Source organism: Leptonychotes weddellii, chromosome 16 (assembly GCF_054177405.1).
Source record: "Leptonychotes weddellii isolate Sample4059 chromosome 16, ASM5417740v2, whole genome shotgun sequence".
Taxonomy (NCBI): domain Eukaryota; kingdom Metazoa; phylum Chordata; class Mammalia; order Carnivora; family Phocidae; genus Leptonychotes; species Leptonychotes weddellii.
Genome location: NC_138384.1, coordinates 12,283,603 through 12,299,800, shown reverse-complemented (window position 1 = coordinate 12,299,800; position 16,198 = coordinate 12,283,603). Strand labels below are relative to the sequence as shown.

The 16,198-nt window shown below is 40.5% G+C and overlaps 1 protein-coding gene across 1 annotated transcript in view; it reads left to right on the top strand.

The window, feature by feature from the left end:
• The window catches only part of HYDIN (HYDIN axonemal central pair apparatus protein), a 364,500-nt gene that overhangs the window by 166,473 nt on the left and 181,829 nt on the right, over positions 1-16,198 (top strand). The window contains exons 17-19 of the mRNA XM_081806373.1: positions 1,743-1,878; positions 4,688-4,852; positions 6,235-6,387. Coding sequence (XP_081662499.1) covers positions 1,743-1,878; positions 4,688-4,852; positions 6,235-6,387 — 454 coding nt within the window. The remainder of the gene's footprint in view (positions 1-1,742; positions 1,879-4,687; positions 4,853-6,234; positions 6,388-16,198) is intronic.

Sequence of the window (16,198 nt, the reverse complement as noted above, 5' to 3'; positions counted from 1 at the left end):
GGGACACTGTTGCCACGACTTAAATGCCGCCCAAATGAGGCCCTCTAACCACATCAACTCCTCAGAACCATCCCCACCTTCTCTGTGTTTTAATAGAGGTAGCAGTGAGCTCTGGGGCCAGCTGAAGATCCTGGCTCTGCCGTCTGTCAGTTGTGTCTCCTTGACCACGTTCCCGTCTTTGCCAGGGTGGAACATGACACTGATGATGACGGTGATCCTAATAAATAAAATCATGGGCCACAATTTTGCCAAAGCAAACAGGTGTTCAGGTCTGGGACTTTAGGTGGTATGTATGAAAATGCCATCATCTACATGAAATTACTTAGTAAAAACCTGATAACATGTCCATCCCATCCCTAGGAGATTGTGGAAGATGTACCGTAAAGGACTTGAAGGTCAAGGCCTTGCAATGGTCTACTTAGTGTTCCTTCCAAAGACCTAACTAATCATTTTGTTTGTTTAAATACAGCAAAAGCTCTCATCTGGTCCTTTCTATACCCAGGTTTACCTTTTTGCCTAGTCTTGCATTTCTTTTCCTTTCTGGGTGTGTCTATTCTGATACTCCCTCCACCTCAGCCCCCTTTCCCAGCAGGTATCAATAGGAGATCCTGAATTAAAAAAAAAAGAGGGGGGTGTCTTAAGCGGCTCTGCGTTTCCTGCCATTTTTCTCTGTGACCCAAGTCAAATACTGTAAGTCCTATCAGCCACAGTATTCAGGTAGTAAAGGATTAGCCTTATGAAAGTCATCAGGTCAACTGGCACCTCCATTCTAGCTAAAAATGAACACCCATCCCATGCTAAACCTCAAACTTTGGGTTAACAAGACTCTCTTTCATGTCATTATTTTTGGTGCAGTCTGTAGGAACTGCTTGAAGACGCTCAACAAAAGAATCGCTTTTAGAACTTGCAGAGAGCAGGCAGCGACGGCTCGCTGTGCCCTCTAGCACAGGTTAATCAGCTCTCGCTGAGGGGGCTCTTGCTCAGTGCTGTGGGCACTGTGCCATGCTGTTCGTTCACATTACCTCCTGTATTTCCCACAACGCTCTGAGAAGAGTTCATTTTGCTTCCGTCAGTCCCTAGAATTACCTTCATTTTACCTCTGAGCAAAATGGGACTCTGGGAGGGACAGCAACTTGCTCCAGCTTGTACCTGTTAAGGTCAGTATTTGAGCCTGGCTCTTGATTCAGATGCCAGGACTCCTCACCGTGGCACTGTATTGTCACCACGGTCCGTGCCAGTTCCGGGTCGAGCAGCTGTCTGAGCCTACTGATCCAAGACAGCTGTTCTGCATAGGAATTAGAATTATTACCATAATTTAGGATGGTACAGACTGTAGCTAGTCCTTGGGGGACTCTGACTGGTCCAAAGCATCACAGCTAGTTAGGACCCCATGCTGGCGGCATTGGCCCTCTTTGACTTGGAAACCTAAGGATCTTGCGCTGTGGGGGCGCCTTGGCAAAACAAGGCCAAATATGAAAAACAGTGGAAATGTTAGTCATTACCCATGGAAGACTGCTGTTTAAGGAGTCCTGCTTCCAGCCCTTTTTTTGATTAGAAAGTGGTGACTGGGGGCTAAGGGATAGGAATGACAGGAGAGGAGATTTGAAAATGATTAATACAGTCATTAGAGAAAAACTTTGTGACAGTGACAAATGGTGTTTAACTTGGGACTCTGCCTTCTCCATATGTAAACAAGCTCTGTATCCTTTTGAATTCTTTAATGGGCTCCTTCCTTTGAGCAGGTGTATTGTACCTACCCTCCACATGGTTAACCCAGAGGTGGACTTCGGGCACTGCTTCCTGAAGTACCCCTATGAGAAAACAGTCCAGCTTGTCAATCATGATGACCTCCCAGGATGCTATACAGTCCTGCCTCAGGTGAGTTATGTTATCCTTTTCCAGTGTTGATTTTTCTTCAGTTGGATTTTCTTTTTTTTTTTTTTTAAAGATTTTATTTATTTATTTGAGAGAGAGAGAATGAGAGAGAACACATGAGAGAGGATAGGGTCAGAGGGCAAAGCAGACTCCCTGCCGAGCAGGGAGCCCGATGCGGGACTCGATCCCGGGACCCCAGGATCATGACCTGAGCCGAAGGCAGTCGCCTAACCAACTGAGCCACCCAGGCACCCCTTCAGTTGGATTTTCTTGATGAGAAAGAGAAACCCTTCTAAAGAGCCATATTCCTCAACACATGACCTTCTGTTATTCTGATTTTCAACCCTGGGATAATCTGGGCATGGGGTCATAAAGCTGCAGCTGGATTGCCACCTGCATGATTGAGCGGCTACAGGTGTAAACAGTTATTAATTTCCCAGGGAAATTGCCTTTGATAAAGAAAGGAGAGGGTCAATTAAGCCAACATGCAGAAGTTGCACCTGCAATTAATTGCCTATGAATAAATCATTCATGGGAAATGAGGCAGAGCTAGGAGTTTTCATTTATGGCCATGGCTGTGACTTGAACAGCATCACTAAGATACGGTAATGCAGTATTTATAAGTGGACTCGTTGAACTAGAAAGCTAGAGATACTACAGAAAGAAGAAAAAAAGAAATTGTCTCCTAATGTTTTATGAAATGGATCTGTCCTCATGCCCCTACACCTAGCCAAGTGGGACACTAAGCAATTAAATACATGTGGATTAAAGATTCAAAAATATCTGTACAGATCAAAGTAATGGAAGGTTACTAATGGGATGCAATTTACCAAGAATGCATTTGGATTTAAAACTCTATTGCTCTGTAAGGACAGTACTCTAGTAAAAATTCATGCAAAAAAACCCAAATCAAATGGGGTTTTTATTTGACTATAGGTTTCAAAGTGAGTTCAAAGACCAGTATGGAGGCCATGGAACCAAGGCAGATTAGGCTGTATCAGGGGAACAAAGGGGTCAGCTAAAGGAAGGAGATGGCCACTGGTCAAGGCAGTGCCAGATTTTATCTTCAGGTCTTGACATCATAATTTTTTAGTGGAAACATAAAAAAAGTCATGTGTGGAGTAACCAGAATGGCAATCGACATCATCTGGAAATCCAAGTTCTATGAGAAGCACAGTGTTTAATCAGGAACAGAAAAGACTTAGCTAGGATGAAATAGCCATCCTTTACTAGTTGAAGGGCCATTATGTAAAAGGGGAAATTAGAATTATTCTATGGGCTTCTCTGAGACAAAACCAGAAGCCAAGTGTTGGGTTGATGGGAGACAACTTTTCTAACTTTTAGGTGATCGACAGTGGAACAGGCTAGCGTGGAGTGGCACCTGATCATCTTGAGAACTCCTAGCAGAGCCTGCCCCTGGGGTGATGAGGGAGCTTTTTCTGCACAGCTGGGCTGGGAGAAGGGTGGGGTGCTTGCTTTGAGCACAGAATTTAAGGGGGGAGCCAAAAAACTCAGTCATCAAGATAAGCCATATTTTTATGTCACATTTTAAGAAATCCAAATCAATGCAAAATTAAAACAAAATATCAAAATATTAGATAAAGACAGAATCAGCATTGCTGATCTTCCCTTTGGCTTTGGGCACGAGTAAGGCTGGCAGAGAACTGCTGCATTGGCATGCTGAGTTAGATTAGGCCTTGTTAGGCCAGCCCAAGTGTAAAGACCGTGGGGGTCTCTGGACAGCTGAAATCTGTATGCTCTTTCTCTCCAGGAGCTGAGGTTTCCCAGAAGTACCCAAACTTGTTTGGCCATGGGATTTTTAAAGTTGTATTTGTTGCTGTTTTTCATAAAAGCTAGTGGGGTGCCTGGGTGGCTCAGTTGGTTAAGTGGCTGACTTTTGATTTCAGCTCAGGTCGTGATCTCAGGGTCCTGGGATCGAGCCCAATGTTGGGCTCCACACTCAGCAGGGAGTCTGCTTGAGATTCTCTCCCTCTCCCTCTGCCCCTCCCCCTGCTTGCCTTCTCTCTCTCTCAAATAAAATAAATAAATCTTAAAAAAAAAAAACAACTTGTAATATGTTACAGAGCAGGGTTTTGAAGAACATACAGTGATAAACGCTGGTTAACATTCATTCATTCACCTACCTATTTTGCCGTTTAAAAAAAACACGTACGGAGCATATGTTTTGGGCCAGGAAATGGGCATGTATTGAGGAGAGGCCCAGGTCGTGCCCTAGGAAGTTGACAGTCCATGGAACAGATGGACACATACATAGTACACAGTGTGGACTAGGACTCCAGGATGCCCCCTGGGGACAGAGGAAAAGCCCTGGGTCTAGAGCATGGGGGATACCTGCAGGTGTTCAGGATAGATTCAGCTCAGTCGAAGGGAGGGGGCATTCCAGGAAGGGTAACACAAGTACAGAGGGCTGGAGGTAGGAAGCAGTATCATGTGCTCAGGAAATACCAGGAGCCTCTGTTGACAAAGCACAAAGGGACGAGGTGGGGGGAGGGGGTGAAGCATGAAGACCTGGAGGGCCAGGCCAAGGAATTCGGCCCATGGACTAATTCACATTGCGGATAATTTCAGCATCTTGCTGGGTTGTGCACTTTGGATTGGGGCCTCATGCACACCCTTCTTCCCTTTAGCAGAATTGAGGTGCTCATCCCCATTTACTTGCCTGAATGGTGACACACTCTTAAAGAACCTCCATGGACTCAGAATGACACTTGTTTCAAAATAACTTAATATGCTATTTCATTCATACCCTGCCAGGGGCTTGCTTATCCATCTGGCTTTTCTCTCCCACCAGGTATATGGAGACACACCTGCCGTGTTACTCTCCAGTCCCATGCCCTGTGGAGTCATCCCTCCCCACAGCACCGTTCACATACCTCTGGCCCTGGAGACCCAGGTCACTGGGGAATATAGGTCCACAGTTTACATCTCGACCTTTGGGAGCCCGGATCCCCCTATGGTGAGAGCCAATTTTCACAATTACAGTTAAATTTTTTTTTAATTATTTTATGTTAGCATACAGTACCTCATTAGTTTTTGATGTAGTGTTCCATGATTCATTGTTTGCATATAACACCCAGTGCTCCATGCAATACTTGCCCTCCTTGATACCCACCACCCATCTCCCCCCCCCTCCCTTCTGTAACTCTCAGTTTGATTCCCGAAGTCCAGAGTCTCTCATGGTTTGTCTCCCTCTCTGATTTCCGCCCCCTTCATTTTTCCCTTCCTTTTCCTAATGTCCTCCATGCTATTCCTTATGTTCCACAAATAAGTGAAACCATATGATAATTGTTTTTCTCTGCTTGACTTATTTCACTTAGTATAATCCCCTCCAGTTGCAAATGGTGGGTATTCATCCTTTCTGATGGCTAATAATCCATTGACTTATTTCACTTAGTATAATCCCCTCCAGTTGCAAATGGTGGGTATTCATCCTTTCTGATGGCTAATAATCCATTGTATATATGGACCGCATCTTCTTTATCCATTCGTCTGTTGAAGGGCATCTCGGCTCCTTCCACACTTTGGCTGTTGTGGTGCATGTGGCCCTTCTTTTCATTACATCTGTATCTTTGGGGTAAATACCCAGTAGTTCAAATCAAAACCACATTGAGATACCACTTTACACCAGTTAGAATGGCAAAACTTGACAAGGCAAGAATTACAGTTAAAATTGCTGTACTTCTTGCGTACTCCGTATTTGCTATCTTCTGGTTTACATTTTCATTCTGCAATAGTAAAATACTGGTGCTGTTTGTTTGAAGTGATTCTGAATGTTTGCAGAGTAAACTAGGGTTTTGCTTTTATCTCTTCATGTACGGTGCCATAGATAAGGCACCTGACTTAAAAAGCAGCATCACAAAGGCAGGCCAACTCGAAAGGTGGCACTGGTGTGGGCACCTGCCATGAGAAGGTCACTTGCTGAGCAGACAGCACTTCATGAAAGAAGAAGGCCCCTCTTCCTCAGGCAGACACAATGCCTTGGTGAAGGCACAGGGCTGGGGAGAGCAGAACAAGGTGGATTTCAGTCCCCAACCTACACAGCTCTGTGCCGTGGATAGCCCTGTTGTTTCCTGTCGGTATGTGGCTTGGGCTGACCAGGCAAGCCAATCATCCTTTTTGGGGAGGAATTCCAGGCTGGATTCATGGGTCTGACCAGCATGGCCATCTCTGTATCCCTCTGACCACAGAGTACAGAGAGAAGGAATGACAGTTCTCATAAGCACCCTTTAATGCCCCTGCTCTTTATAAAAGTGGTGGCCAGAAGCTTCTGTTTCAAACAATCTCCAAGGCCAGCCATTTTTAGCTATTCTCCTGTTCTTTCTCTTGCGTCGAACGCAGGTATGTCGCATAAAAAGCATTGGAGAAGGCCCAGTTATCTATGTACATCCCACTCAAGTTGATTTTGGCAATATCTACGTCTTAAAGGACTCCCCGAGGATTCTCAACCTATCTAACCAGTCCTTCATCCCCGCATTATTTCAAGCACGCATGGTGAGTAGATGGCGGGGCCATCATGGGATGAAAATACAGCTTTGCCTATACTTACAGGCAGTGGTCCTGTTTTTACAAAATGCCTTTGAAAATGATCACCAGAAGTAGAGATTTGTATGGTTCGACTGTCATTCTCATCCCCAGTTCCTCTTTATTATAACTCTTTTGTTGGCTAAGAAACACAATATGCATATAGTTTGGTAAACAAGCAAATATATTTAGTATAATTTCGGGAGGATGCTTCAAAGATCTTATTACTGAACTATACCTAAGCCCGCCCACCTCCAGAAAACACCTTTTTTTTTTTTAAAGTTAGCAGAATGTTTTACTTATAAACATAGTGCAAAAGTTAAAGATTTTTTAAAATGACATTTTATAATAGTCTTTGATTCTAGAAAGCCAAACATTCCATAATTAGTAAATCACATATGAAAAATGAACAGCCTTCAATGACCGAAGAAAGAATATAAATTGCTCGTCGCATCTCAAACTTCAGAGAGAAACTGCCTGACAAGGTTACCTTCTAAATGGCTATGAGCCCTGTGTTCTCTCCCTCAGAATGGACCCTGGTGACTGGCACCTGGGTGGCCTATCCTCAGGGTGCACAGTGATCTCTCAGGGACCAGGAGAGCAAAGTTCATGCCCAGCATGTTCCCAGCTCACATACAAGAACATGAAAATAATTGGCACCTTTTAAATGTTTCTGTAACTGAAAATGCCTCTTTATATTTAATTTGAACCCTTTTGGCCACAAATCTGTTAGTATACTTATTCTAGTTTTATCCTCTCTTCCTTTTAGCAATATTTTAACATAGTTTATAAGGATGTGTGAAATACAGCAAGATAGTATTTGCCAAAAGTCGAAATTAAAGAAAACCGCAAAACAAGGATTGATACAAAATAGATATGTCATAGTTCTAGAATGAGTCTGTCTTATGTCTATGTATTTTATAATGATATTTATATCTGCTGGTCTTCTATAAGCTAATTTTTAGCAGATAATACCAATTTTTACAGAATTTAGAAATTTCTTATCCAGCAATTGAAAATATTTTTGATTTTAGAAAAAGGTTTATAAATTTAAATATAAAATTTTACCAGCATAGCCCTTCTCCTATCCCCAAGTTATTGATATTGGAATGAACGCTAACATTTGGTTTTAGTATTTGTCAGATATTTCTGAAAAATCAATTATTAATTTTTTAAAAGTCACCCATTAGAAGGAACAGGATCATAGTTTTCTGCTGACTTGTGGCGGCTCCTCAGAGTCATTGGTCCTGATAAGCATTCATTTACTGTTGTTCCTTTTTATTATCATTTGTCATTAGTTCTTATAAAGGTAGCCATTTCCTGCACAGTCACTGCTCTTTGTAGCATGAGGTTTGGACACAACTGCACCCTTGTCGCAGCGCCTTGTGGATCTTGTGTGGAGAATAATGTCTAATAATATTTAAAGAAAAATCCTACAGAAAAGACGCCTCGGCTAGTCTTTATCCAATGAGTCCATTGATGGTTTGGTGGAAAGCAAGGGGTACTGCCTAGGAAGGGTTGCTTGTGGTCCAGCTTTGTGTGTGCTGAGCTCCCAGTGGAGGAGGCAGAGAGGCATCCGAGTGGTCGAGGTGGCCCAGGAGGGTCCGAGCGGATTACAGAGGAGGAGATGGGCGGAAACCACCAGAACGCTTGGGTACTGGGGTAGCACTCGCCACCTGCTTCATTCTCAGGTAGCTCCAGATTTCCCTTTTTGATGCATGCAAAAAACCAAAAAATCATACTGAGAATCTATTGGTTTTTACTAATACAGTTTACATATTGAATGACCCAGCTGGTTGTTAAAATGGGATTTTTTCTTTTCCACAAAGGTTGCATGATTCCATCTTTTGATTCTTTAGTATCCTCTTAAATGAGCAAGCTCCAGTTTCAAGCAGCCAAGCGTGTGATACAAGCGATCTGTTGTAGACTGTTTTTCCCACATACCCTCTCTTGGAAAACTGGTGTTGGTTGAGCCGATTGTCCTTCCAGCATAAAAGTAGTTTCAACTGTAATTCTCATGGCTGAAAAGTTAACTCCTTTCATATTTCAGCTGGATTTTTTATGGATATCCTAATAAATAAATACTAACATGTTAATATTATAGGAATTGAATGACACTAACTGGGAAATTAACTACAGTGGGAAGAAATAGAAATACCATTTACTAAATTTCGAAACTGATGTACAGTGCTGAACCTGCAAATTCATTCTCACAGAAATTACCAGGCATTAGGGAAAAGTTTCAGTTACTAGTTTTTTTCCCTAAGTAAGCTGAGAGCTCAGTACCCAGGTTAGCGATGGTCAAATATTTATTGCATTTCATTTCTCACTCAGAGATAAGCAGGGCAAGGGCACACTCTTCACTCCTTCTATGATTACTAAGGATTCAGGTCTTCTGGAACTTCTCTCTTCCTGCTGGATGCCCTGATAGGCAGGCTCATCCTCTCTCCTCTTTTGGCTGTTGGAAAATGTCAGCCCTCCCCCCGATGCGGCTCCCACTGTCAGCCGCTTGCCACGTTCAGCCTTGTGCATGGCCTGCACATCACAGCAACCATTGTGATTAGATTCTCCCTTGCTTGGCAGTAGACATGTGTTTGCCATCAGCTGCAGGGGCAGGAGATAGGAAGCTGGAAGCCCACCTTCACCATGCTGTTGGGAAAATAAATTACACTTGGAGTGTTTTTTAATTTCTCAGAAATAAATCTGTATTAAAAAAAATGATTAAAAACCCTGAAACTTCTTAGTATAATATGGAGTGAAGAAACAGTGAAGATTATATTTTTTTTTCTGTTTCAGTAAAGCTTAACTTGTTCTGAGTGTTAAGAAAAAAAAAAATTGATTAGTAAAAGCAGAGGGTTGTGTGACCTGGAACAGTAAGTTCTCCTTTGCTTTGGAATGCCTGAAATACCAGCCTCCCCTAAAGGTTCTCTGTGGCTGATTTATTTGGATTTAAGATGAAGGACTCAAAACAGTAGAGTAAGTCACCTCTGCTTTGGAGGGTTAAAAATATCAGAATGTGAGAGCAGAGCAGAGAAAGGCCGTTTTGGCAAGAGTGTGTAGGCTCTGCTTTACCCACAGAGCTCCTGCCTTCTCACTGGGTGATGGCAGAAATGAGGCAAGAGTATGGTAGTCCTCTGGACCCTAGGACCATCTTAAAATATCACACCCCATGATGTGTGTGTGAAGAGAAGATAGAATGAGCTGTTTCTCAGTTTTCAGTGGGTACATTAGCTCTGCTATGGGAATGAACCACTGCATCTATGGAAGGAAACAAGTAAGAAAAAAGGTATATGGAAAAAGGAAAAGAAATGGGCATGAATCCGAGACCAAATGCAGTTGTTATACCTCTTTATATATATATTTTTTGTTTCTTAGAGATTCTGCAAAATAGTAGCTTTGTTTACTAAGGCATACATTTACAATATAGTACTTAGGTTTTAGCTCCTAGCTCAACTCTTCTGTTGAATATGATTTATGCCATAGCTTTCTGTGTCCTCAAACATACCCACTCCCTTAAGGTTTGCAGTGACCCCATTGAGCAGATCAGATAACTGAAGTTCTCTTGGTTGAGAGAATTGCCCACAGTTATACGTGGAAGAGTGGCATCCCCTCTGCTATAACTCAGATTTTCTGAATTTTAGTCCAGTCCTTTTTTGTCTTACCACAGAAATGTTTGATTCTAGAGGTCAAGAACTGTGTGTATCTAACATATTTTTTAATACAGGAAAATTTAAGAGATATGCTTAACACTGAAAGCTAACACATGTTAACCTTTCCCCACACTTACCTCAGATCCTTTACTTTAAAGAAATCATGTAGTAATGTTAAAGTTGGAACCCCATCTATTCTCCTTGTCAGTCTCATTTTATTCTTTTTTCAGAGGCAACCTTATCATGAATTTGATGTGTATACAAGCCATGCTTTTTATATTACAAGTATATATGTGTTTATAAATACTCTACAGTGACATATTGTTGCTTTTTAAATGTATATAAATTATATCACTGCATGTAACATCTTGTGACTCATTTTTTTAGACTCAAGATTATGTTTTCAATATCTATTCATGTTAATACTATAAATCTATTTAATTCATTTTAACTGCTGTGAATATTCCATTTACGAATGGTTTGTTGATCTCTTTGCCCACTAGTTGACAGTTGGGTTATTATAACAATACTTTAGTTAACAGATACAGGTCTCCTTGTGTGCATATGCAAGATACATATACTTTTGGGTATGTATAGAAAGGGTATATGTCTAGCAGTGGAATTGTTGGGTCTTAGGACAAGTGCACTGTCAACTTCATTAGATATTGCCAAATTACTCTGTAAGGTGATTATATCAACGTGCCCTTCCAAGATGGTTTGAGACATCTATTTCTTCAGCAGGCTAAAATTTATTATTGTCAAGTTCTTGCTAGTCTGAAAATAGAATACAATTTAATTTGTATTTCCCTTATTACTGTTGAGAATTTTTTCATTTGGGTCTCCTCTTCTGCAATTATCCATTATCAATGACCTATATGTAGATGTTCTTTATACATCATGGGCACTGACCCTTCGTTTATAATGGGGTTTTGGATTTTCTAAAGACATTTTAAATTTAATGTCAACTTTATGAATCTTTCCTTCCTTGTGTCTGTTTTTTATTTATGGTTTAAGAAATATATCCCTGCTCTTCTGTTTAAATAGCTTTAGACTCATTTTTCATGTCTTTAATCCAACTAAATTTATTTCTGTATAAATGTGGATAAAGTCTATTTTCTTTTTCATAAAGAAAGCTATGGGGTGCCTGGGTGGCTCAGTCAGTTAAGCATCTGACTTTGGCTGGCTCAGGTCATGATCCCAGAGTCTTGGGATAGAGTTCCTCTTCGGGCTTCCTGCTCAGTGGGGAGTCTGTTTCTTCCTCTCCCTCTACCCCTCCCCCCTGCTTGTGCTCTCTCTCTCTAGTTCTCTCTCTCTCAAATAAATTTTTAAAAAATTAAAAAAAAAAAATTCAGTTGTCCTATCACCAGTTACTTAATAGCCCTTCCATTTTCCATTGATTTATAAAGCCTTCGCTGTTATATTCCAGATCTACTATGTACCTGGGTATGTTTCTGAGCTTTTTGTTGTATTCCATTTATGGTAACCCAGTGTCAGTATCCCCACTGTCTTAAATGGTGCAAGAGTATGGTAGTCCTCTGAACCCTAGGTCTTAATGATAACAATAATAGCTAACACTCATTATGTACCAGGCTCTTTGTGTGTATTTATGTAATGCTCTACAACTTGAATAAATGGGTATGAGGCACAGGCATGATGAATAAGTAGTCCAAATTTACATGACTAGAAAATGAACACTAATAGCTGTACTGCTATCATTAGTCTGAACATCTATTAGGGTTTCTTTCATGTCCTTTTAATAAAGGCTTACACATCTTTTGTCATCTCTTCTAAGTTTCTTCTTGTGAATGGTACCTTATTTTTATTGCATTTTCTAATTAAATATTAACCATGTCAAAACAGGGTGGTTTGACCATCTGAGAGATTACATTGTCTCCCCCCCCACCCTTTCTTTTTTTACTCTTTAAATATTTTAAATTTTATTTATTTTATTTTTTACTTTTTGCTTTTCCTTTTCTTTTTTGGTTTCTGACCTCTTCAGATTTATCTAGTGTGTATTTGGCTTGGGTCATGGTTGATATTTTTGAGTCTGCTCACTTGCTCATCCATTCTTCCCTGGGCAAAATGACTAGAAGGAGAAATTCACAACAAAAGAAAGAACCAGAGGTAATGTTCTCTGCCACAGATCTAATTGATATGGATATAGGTAAGACGTCAGAGATGGAATTCAGGATAACAATTATAAAGTTAATAGCTGGGCTTGAAAAAAGCATAAAAGACACTAGAAAATCTCTTAGTGCAGAAATGAGATATCAGACCGAACTTAAAAAATGCTATAATGAGATGCAGTCTAAATTGAATGCTCTAACAGCTAGGGTGAATGAGGCAGAAGAGAGAGTAAGTGATCTAGAAGACAGGCTAATGGAAAGGAAGTTGAGGAAAAGAGAGAAAAACAACTAATAGTCCATGAAGAAAGGCTTCAAGAAATTAATGATGCCATGAAACATACCTATGTTAGAATTTGGGGGATGCCTGAGGGTGAAGAGAGAGAGAGAGGGCCAGAACGTATATTTGAGAAAATTATAGCTGAGAACTTCCCTAATCTGGGGAAGGAAACAAGCATTCATGTCCAAGAGGTAGAGAGGACCCCTCTCAAAATCAATAAAAATAGATCAACACCCTGACATATAATAGTGAAGCTTGCAAATTTTAGAGAAGAAGAGAAAATCCTGAAAGCAGCTCTAGACAAGAGGCTCCTTACCTATAGAGGGAGGAACATCAGACTAACATCAGACCAATCCACAGAAACCTGGCAGGCCAGAAAGGGCTGGCATGATATATTCAGGGTACTCAATGAGAAGAACACGCAGCCAAGAATATTTTATCCAGCAAGGTTGTCATTCAGAATGGAAGGAGAGATAAAGAGCTTCCAGGAAAGACAGAAACTGAAAGAATATGTGACCACCAAGCCAGCTCTGCAAGAAATATTAAGGGGGATCCTATAAGTGAAGAAAGAGCCCCATTGTAACATAGACCAGACAGAAACAGCGACAATCTACAGAAATAGGGACTTTACAGGCAATACAATGGCGCTAAATTCATATCTTTCAATAGTTACTCTGAATGTAAATGGGCTAAATGCTCCAATCAAAAGACACAGGGTATCAGATTGGATAAAAAAGCAAGACCCATCCATATGTTTTCTACAAGAGACTCATTTTAGACCAAAAGACACCTCCAGACTGAAAGTGAGGGAGTGGAGAACCATTTACCACGCTAATGGACCTCAAAAGAAAGCTGGGGTAACAATCCTCATATCAGACAAATTAGATTTTAAGCCAAAGACTGTAGTAAGAGATGAAGAGGGACACTATATCATACTTAAAGGGGCTATCCAACAAGAAGATCTAACAATTGTAAATATTTATGCCCCCAACATGGGAACAGCCATTATATCAACCAATTAATAACCAAAGTAAAGAAACACATTGACAATAATACATTAATAGGAGGGGACTTCAAACCCCCACTCACAGCAACGGACAGATCATCTAAGCAGAAAATCAACAAAGAAACAAGAGCTTTGAATGACATACTGGACCAGATGGACTTCATAGATATATACAGAACATTCCATCCTAAAACAACAGAATACTCATTCTTCTCGAATGCACATGGAACATTCTCCAGAATAGATCACATACTGGGTCACAAATCAGGTCTCAACCGATACAAAAAGATTGGGATTATTCCCTGCATATATTCAGACCACAATGTGTTGAAAATTGAACTCAATCACAAGAGGAAATTTGGAAGGAGCTCAAACACTTGGAGGTTAAAGAGCATCCTAGTAAAGAATAAATGGGTCAGCCAGGAAATTAAAGAAGAGTTTAAAAATTCCTCAAAAAAATCATGGAAACTAATGAGAATGAAAACACATCTGTTCAAAACCTTTGAGACACAGCAAAGGTGGTCCTAAGTGGGAAGTACATTGTAATACAAGCCTCTCTCAAAAAATTAGAAAAATCTCAAATACACAAGCTAACCTTATACCTAAAGAAGTTGGAGAAAGAAGAGCAAATAAAGCCTAAACCAAGCAGGAGAAGAGAAATAATAAGATTAGAACAGAAATCATGAAATAGAAACCAGAAGAACAGTAGATAAATGAAGCTAGAAGCTTGTTCTTTGAAAGAATTAATAAGATCCATAAACCTCTAACCAGACTTATCCAAAAGAAAAGAGAAAGGACCCAAATTAATAAAATCATGAATGAAAGGGGAGAGATCATGAGCAACACCAGGGAAATATAGACAATTTTAAGAATTATGAGCAACTATATGCCAACAAATTAGGCAATCTGGAAGAAATGGATGCATTCCTGGATACTTATAAACTACCAAAACTGAAACAGGAAGAAATAGAAAATCTGAACAGACCAATAACCAGCAAGGAAATTGAAGCAGTAATCAAAAACCTCCCAAAAAACAAGAGTCCGGGGCCAGATGGCTTCCCAGGGGAATTCTACCAAACTTTTTTTTTTTTTTAAGATTTTATTTACTTATTTGACAGAGAGAGAGAGAGAGAGCAAGGGGGAACACAAGTGGGGGTTGGGGTGAGAGAGGGAGAAGCAGGCTTCCCGCTGAGCAGGGAGCCCAATGCGGGGCTCGATCCCAGGACTCTGGGATCATGACCTGAGCTGAAGGCAGACACTTAACGACTGAGCCACCCAGGTGCCCCTCTACCAAACGTTTAAAGAAGAAATAATACCTATTCTACTGGAGCTGTTTCAGAAAATAGAAATGGAAGGAAAACTTCCAAACTCGTCCTATGAGGCCAGCATTATCTTGATCCCAAAACCAGACAAAGATCCCCATCAAAAAGGAGAATTACAGACCAATATCCCTGATGAACATAGATGCCAAAATACTCACCAAGATCCTAGCCAATAGGATCCAACAGTACATTAAAAGGATTATTCACCACGACCAAGTGGATTTATTCCTGGGCTGTAAGTGTGGCTCAACATTTGCAAATCAATCAATGTGATAGATCACATTAATAAAAGACAAGAATGATATGATCCTCTCAGTTGATGCAGAAAAAGCATTTGACAAAATACAACATCCTTTCTTGATTAAAACTCTTCAAAGTATAGGGTTAGAGGGAACATATTTCAATATCATAAAAGCCATCTACAGAAAGCCCACAGCAAATATCATTCTCAATGGGAAAAAACTGAGAGCTTTTCCCCTAAGGTCAGGAAAATGACAGGGATGCCCACTCTCACCACTGTTGTTCAACATAGTACTAGAAGCCCTAGCCTCAGCAATCAGACAACAAAAAGAAATAAAAGGCATTCGAATTGGCAAAGAAGTCAAACTCACTCTTTGCAGATGACAATACTTTATGTGGAAAACCCAAAAGACTCTACCCCAAAACTGCTAGAACTCATACAGCAATTCAGCAATGTGGCAGGATACAAAATCTATGCACAGAAATCAGTTGCATTTCTATACACTAACAATGTGACTGAAGAAAGAGAAATTAAGGAATCAATCCCATTTACATTTGCACCAAAAACCATAAGATACCTAGGAATAAACCTAACCAAAGAGGCAAAGGATCTGTACTCAGAAAACTATAGAACACTCATGAAAGAAATTGAGGAAGACGCAAAGAGATGGAAAAACATTCCATGCTCATGGATTGGAAGAATAAATATTGTTGAAATGTCTATACACATTCAATGCAATCCCTATCAAAATGCCATCAACATTTTTCACAGAGCTGGAACAAACAATCCTGAAATTTGTATGGAACCAGAAAAGACTCTGAATAGCCAGGGGAATGTTGAAAAAGAAAAGCAAAGCTGGAGGCATCACAATGCCTGACTTCAAGCTATATTACAAAGCTGTGATCATCAAGACAGCATGGTACTGGCACAAAAACAGACACATAGATCAGTGGAACAGAATAGAGAGCCTGGAAATGGACCCTCAACTCTATGGTCAACTAATCTTCGACAAATCAGGAAAGAATATCCAATGGAAAAAAGACAGTCTCTTCAATAAATGGTGCTGGGAAAATTGGACAGCCACATGCAGAAGAATGAAACTGGACCATTCTCTTACACCATACACAAAGATAAACTCAAAATGGATGCAAGACCTAAA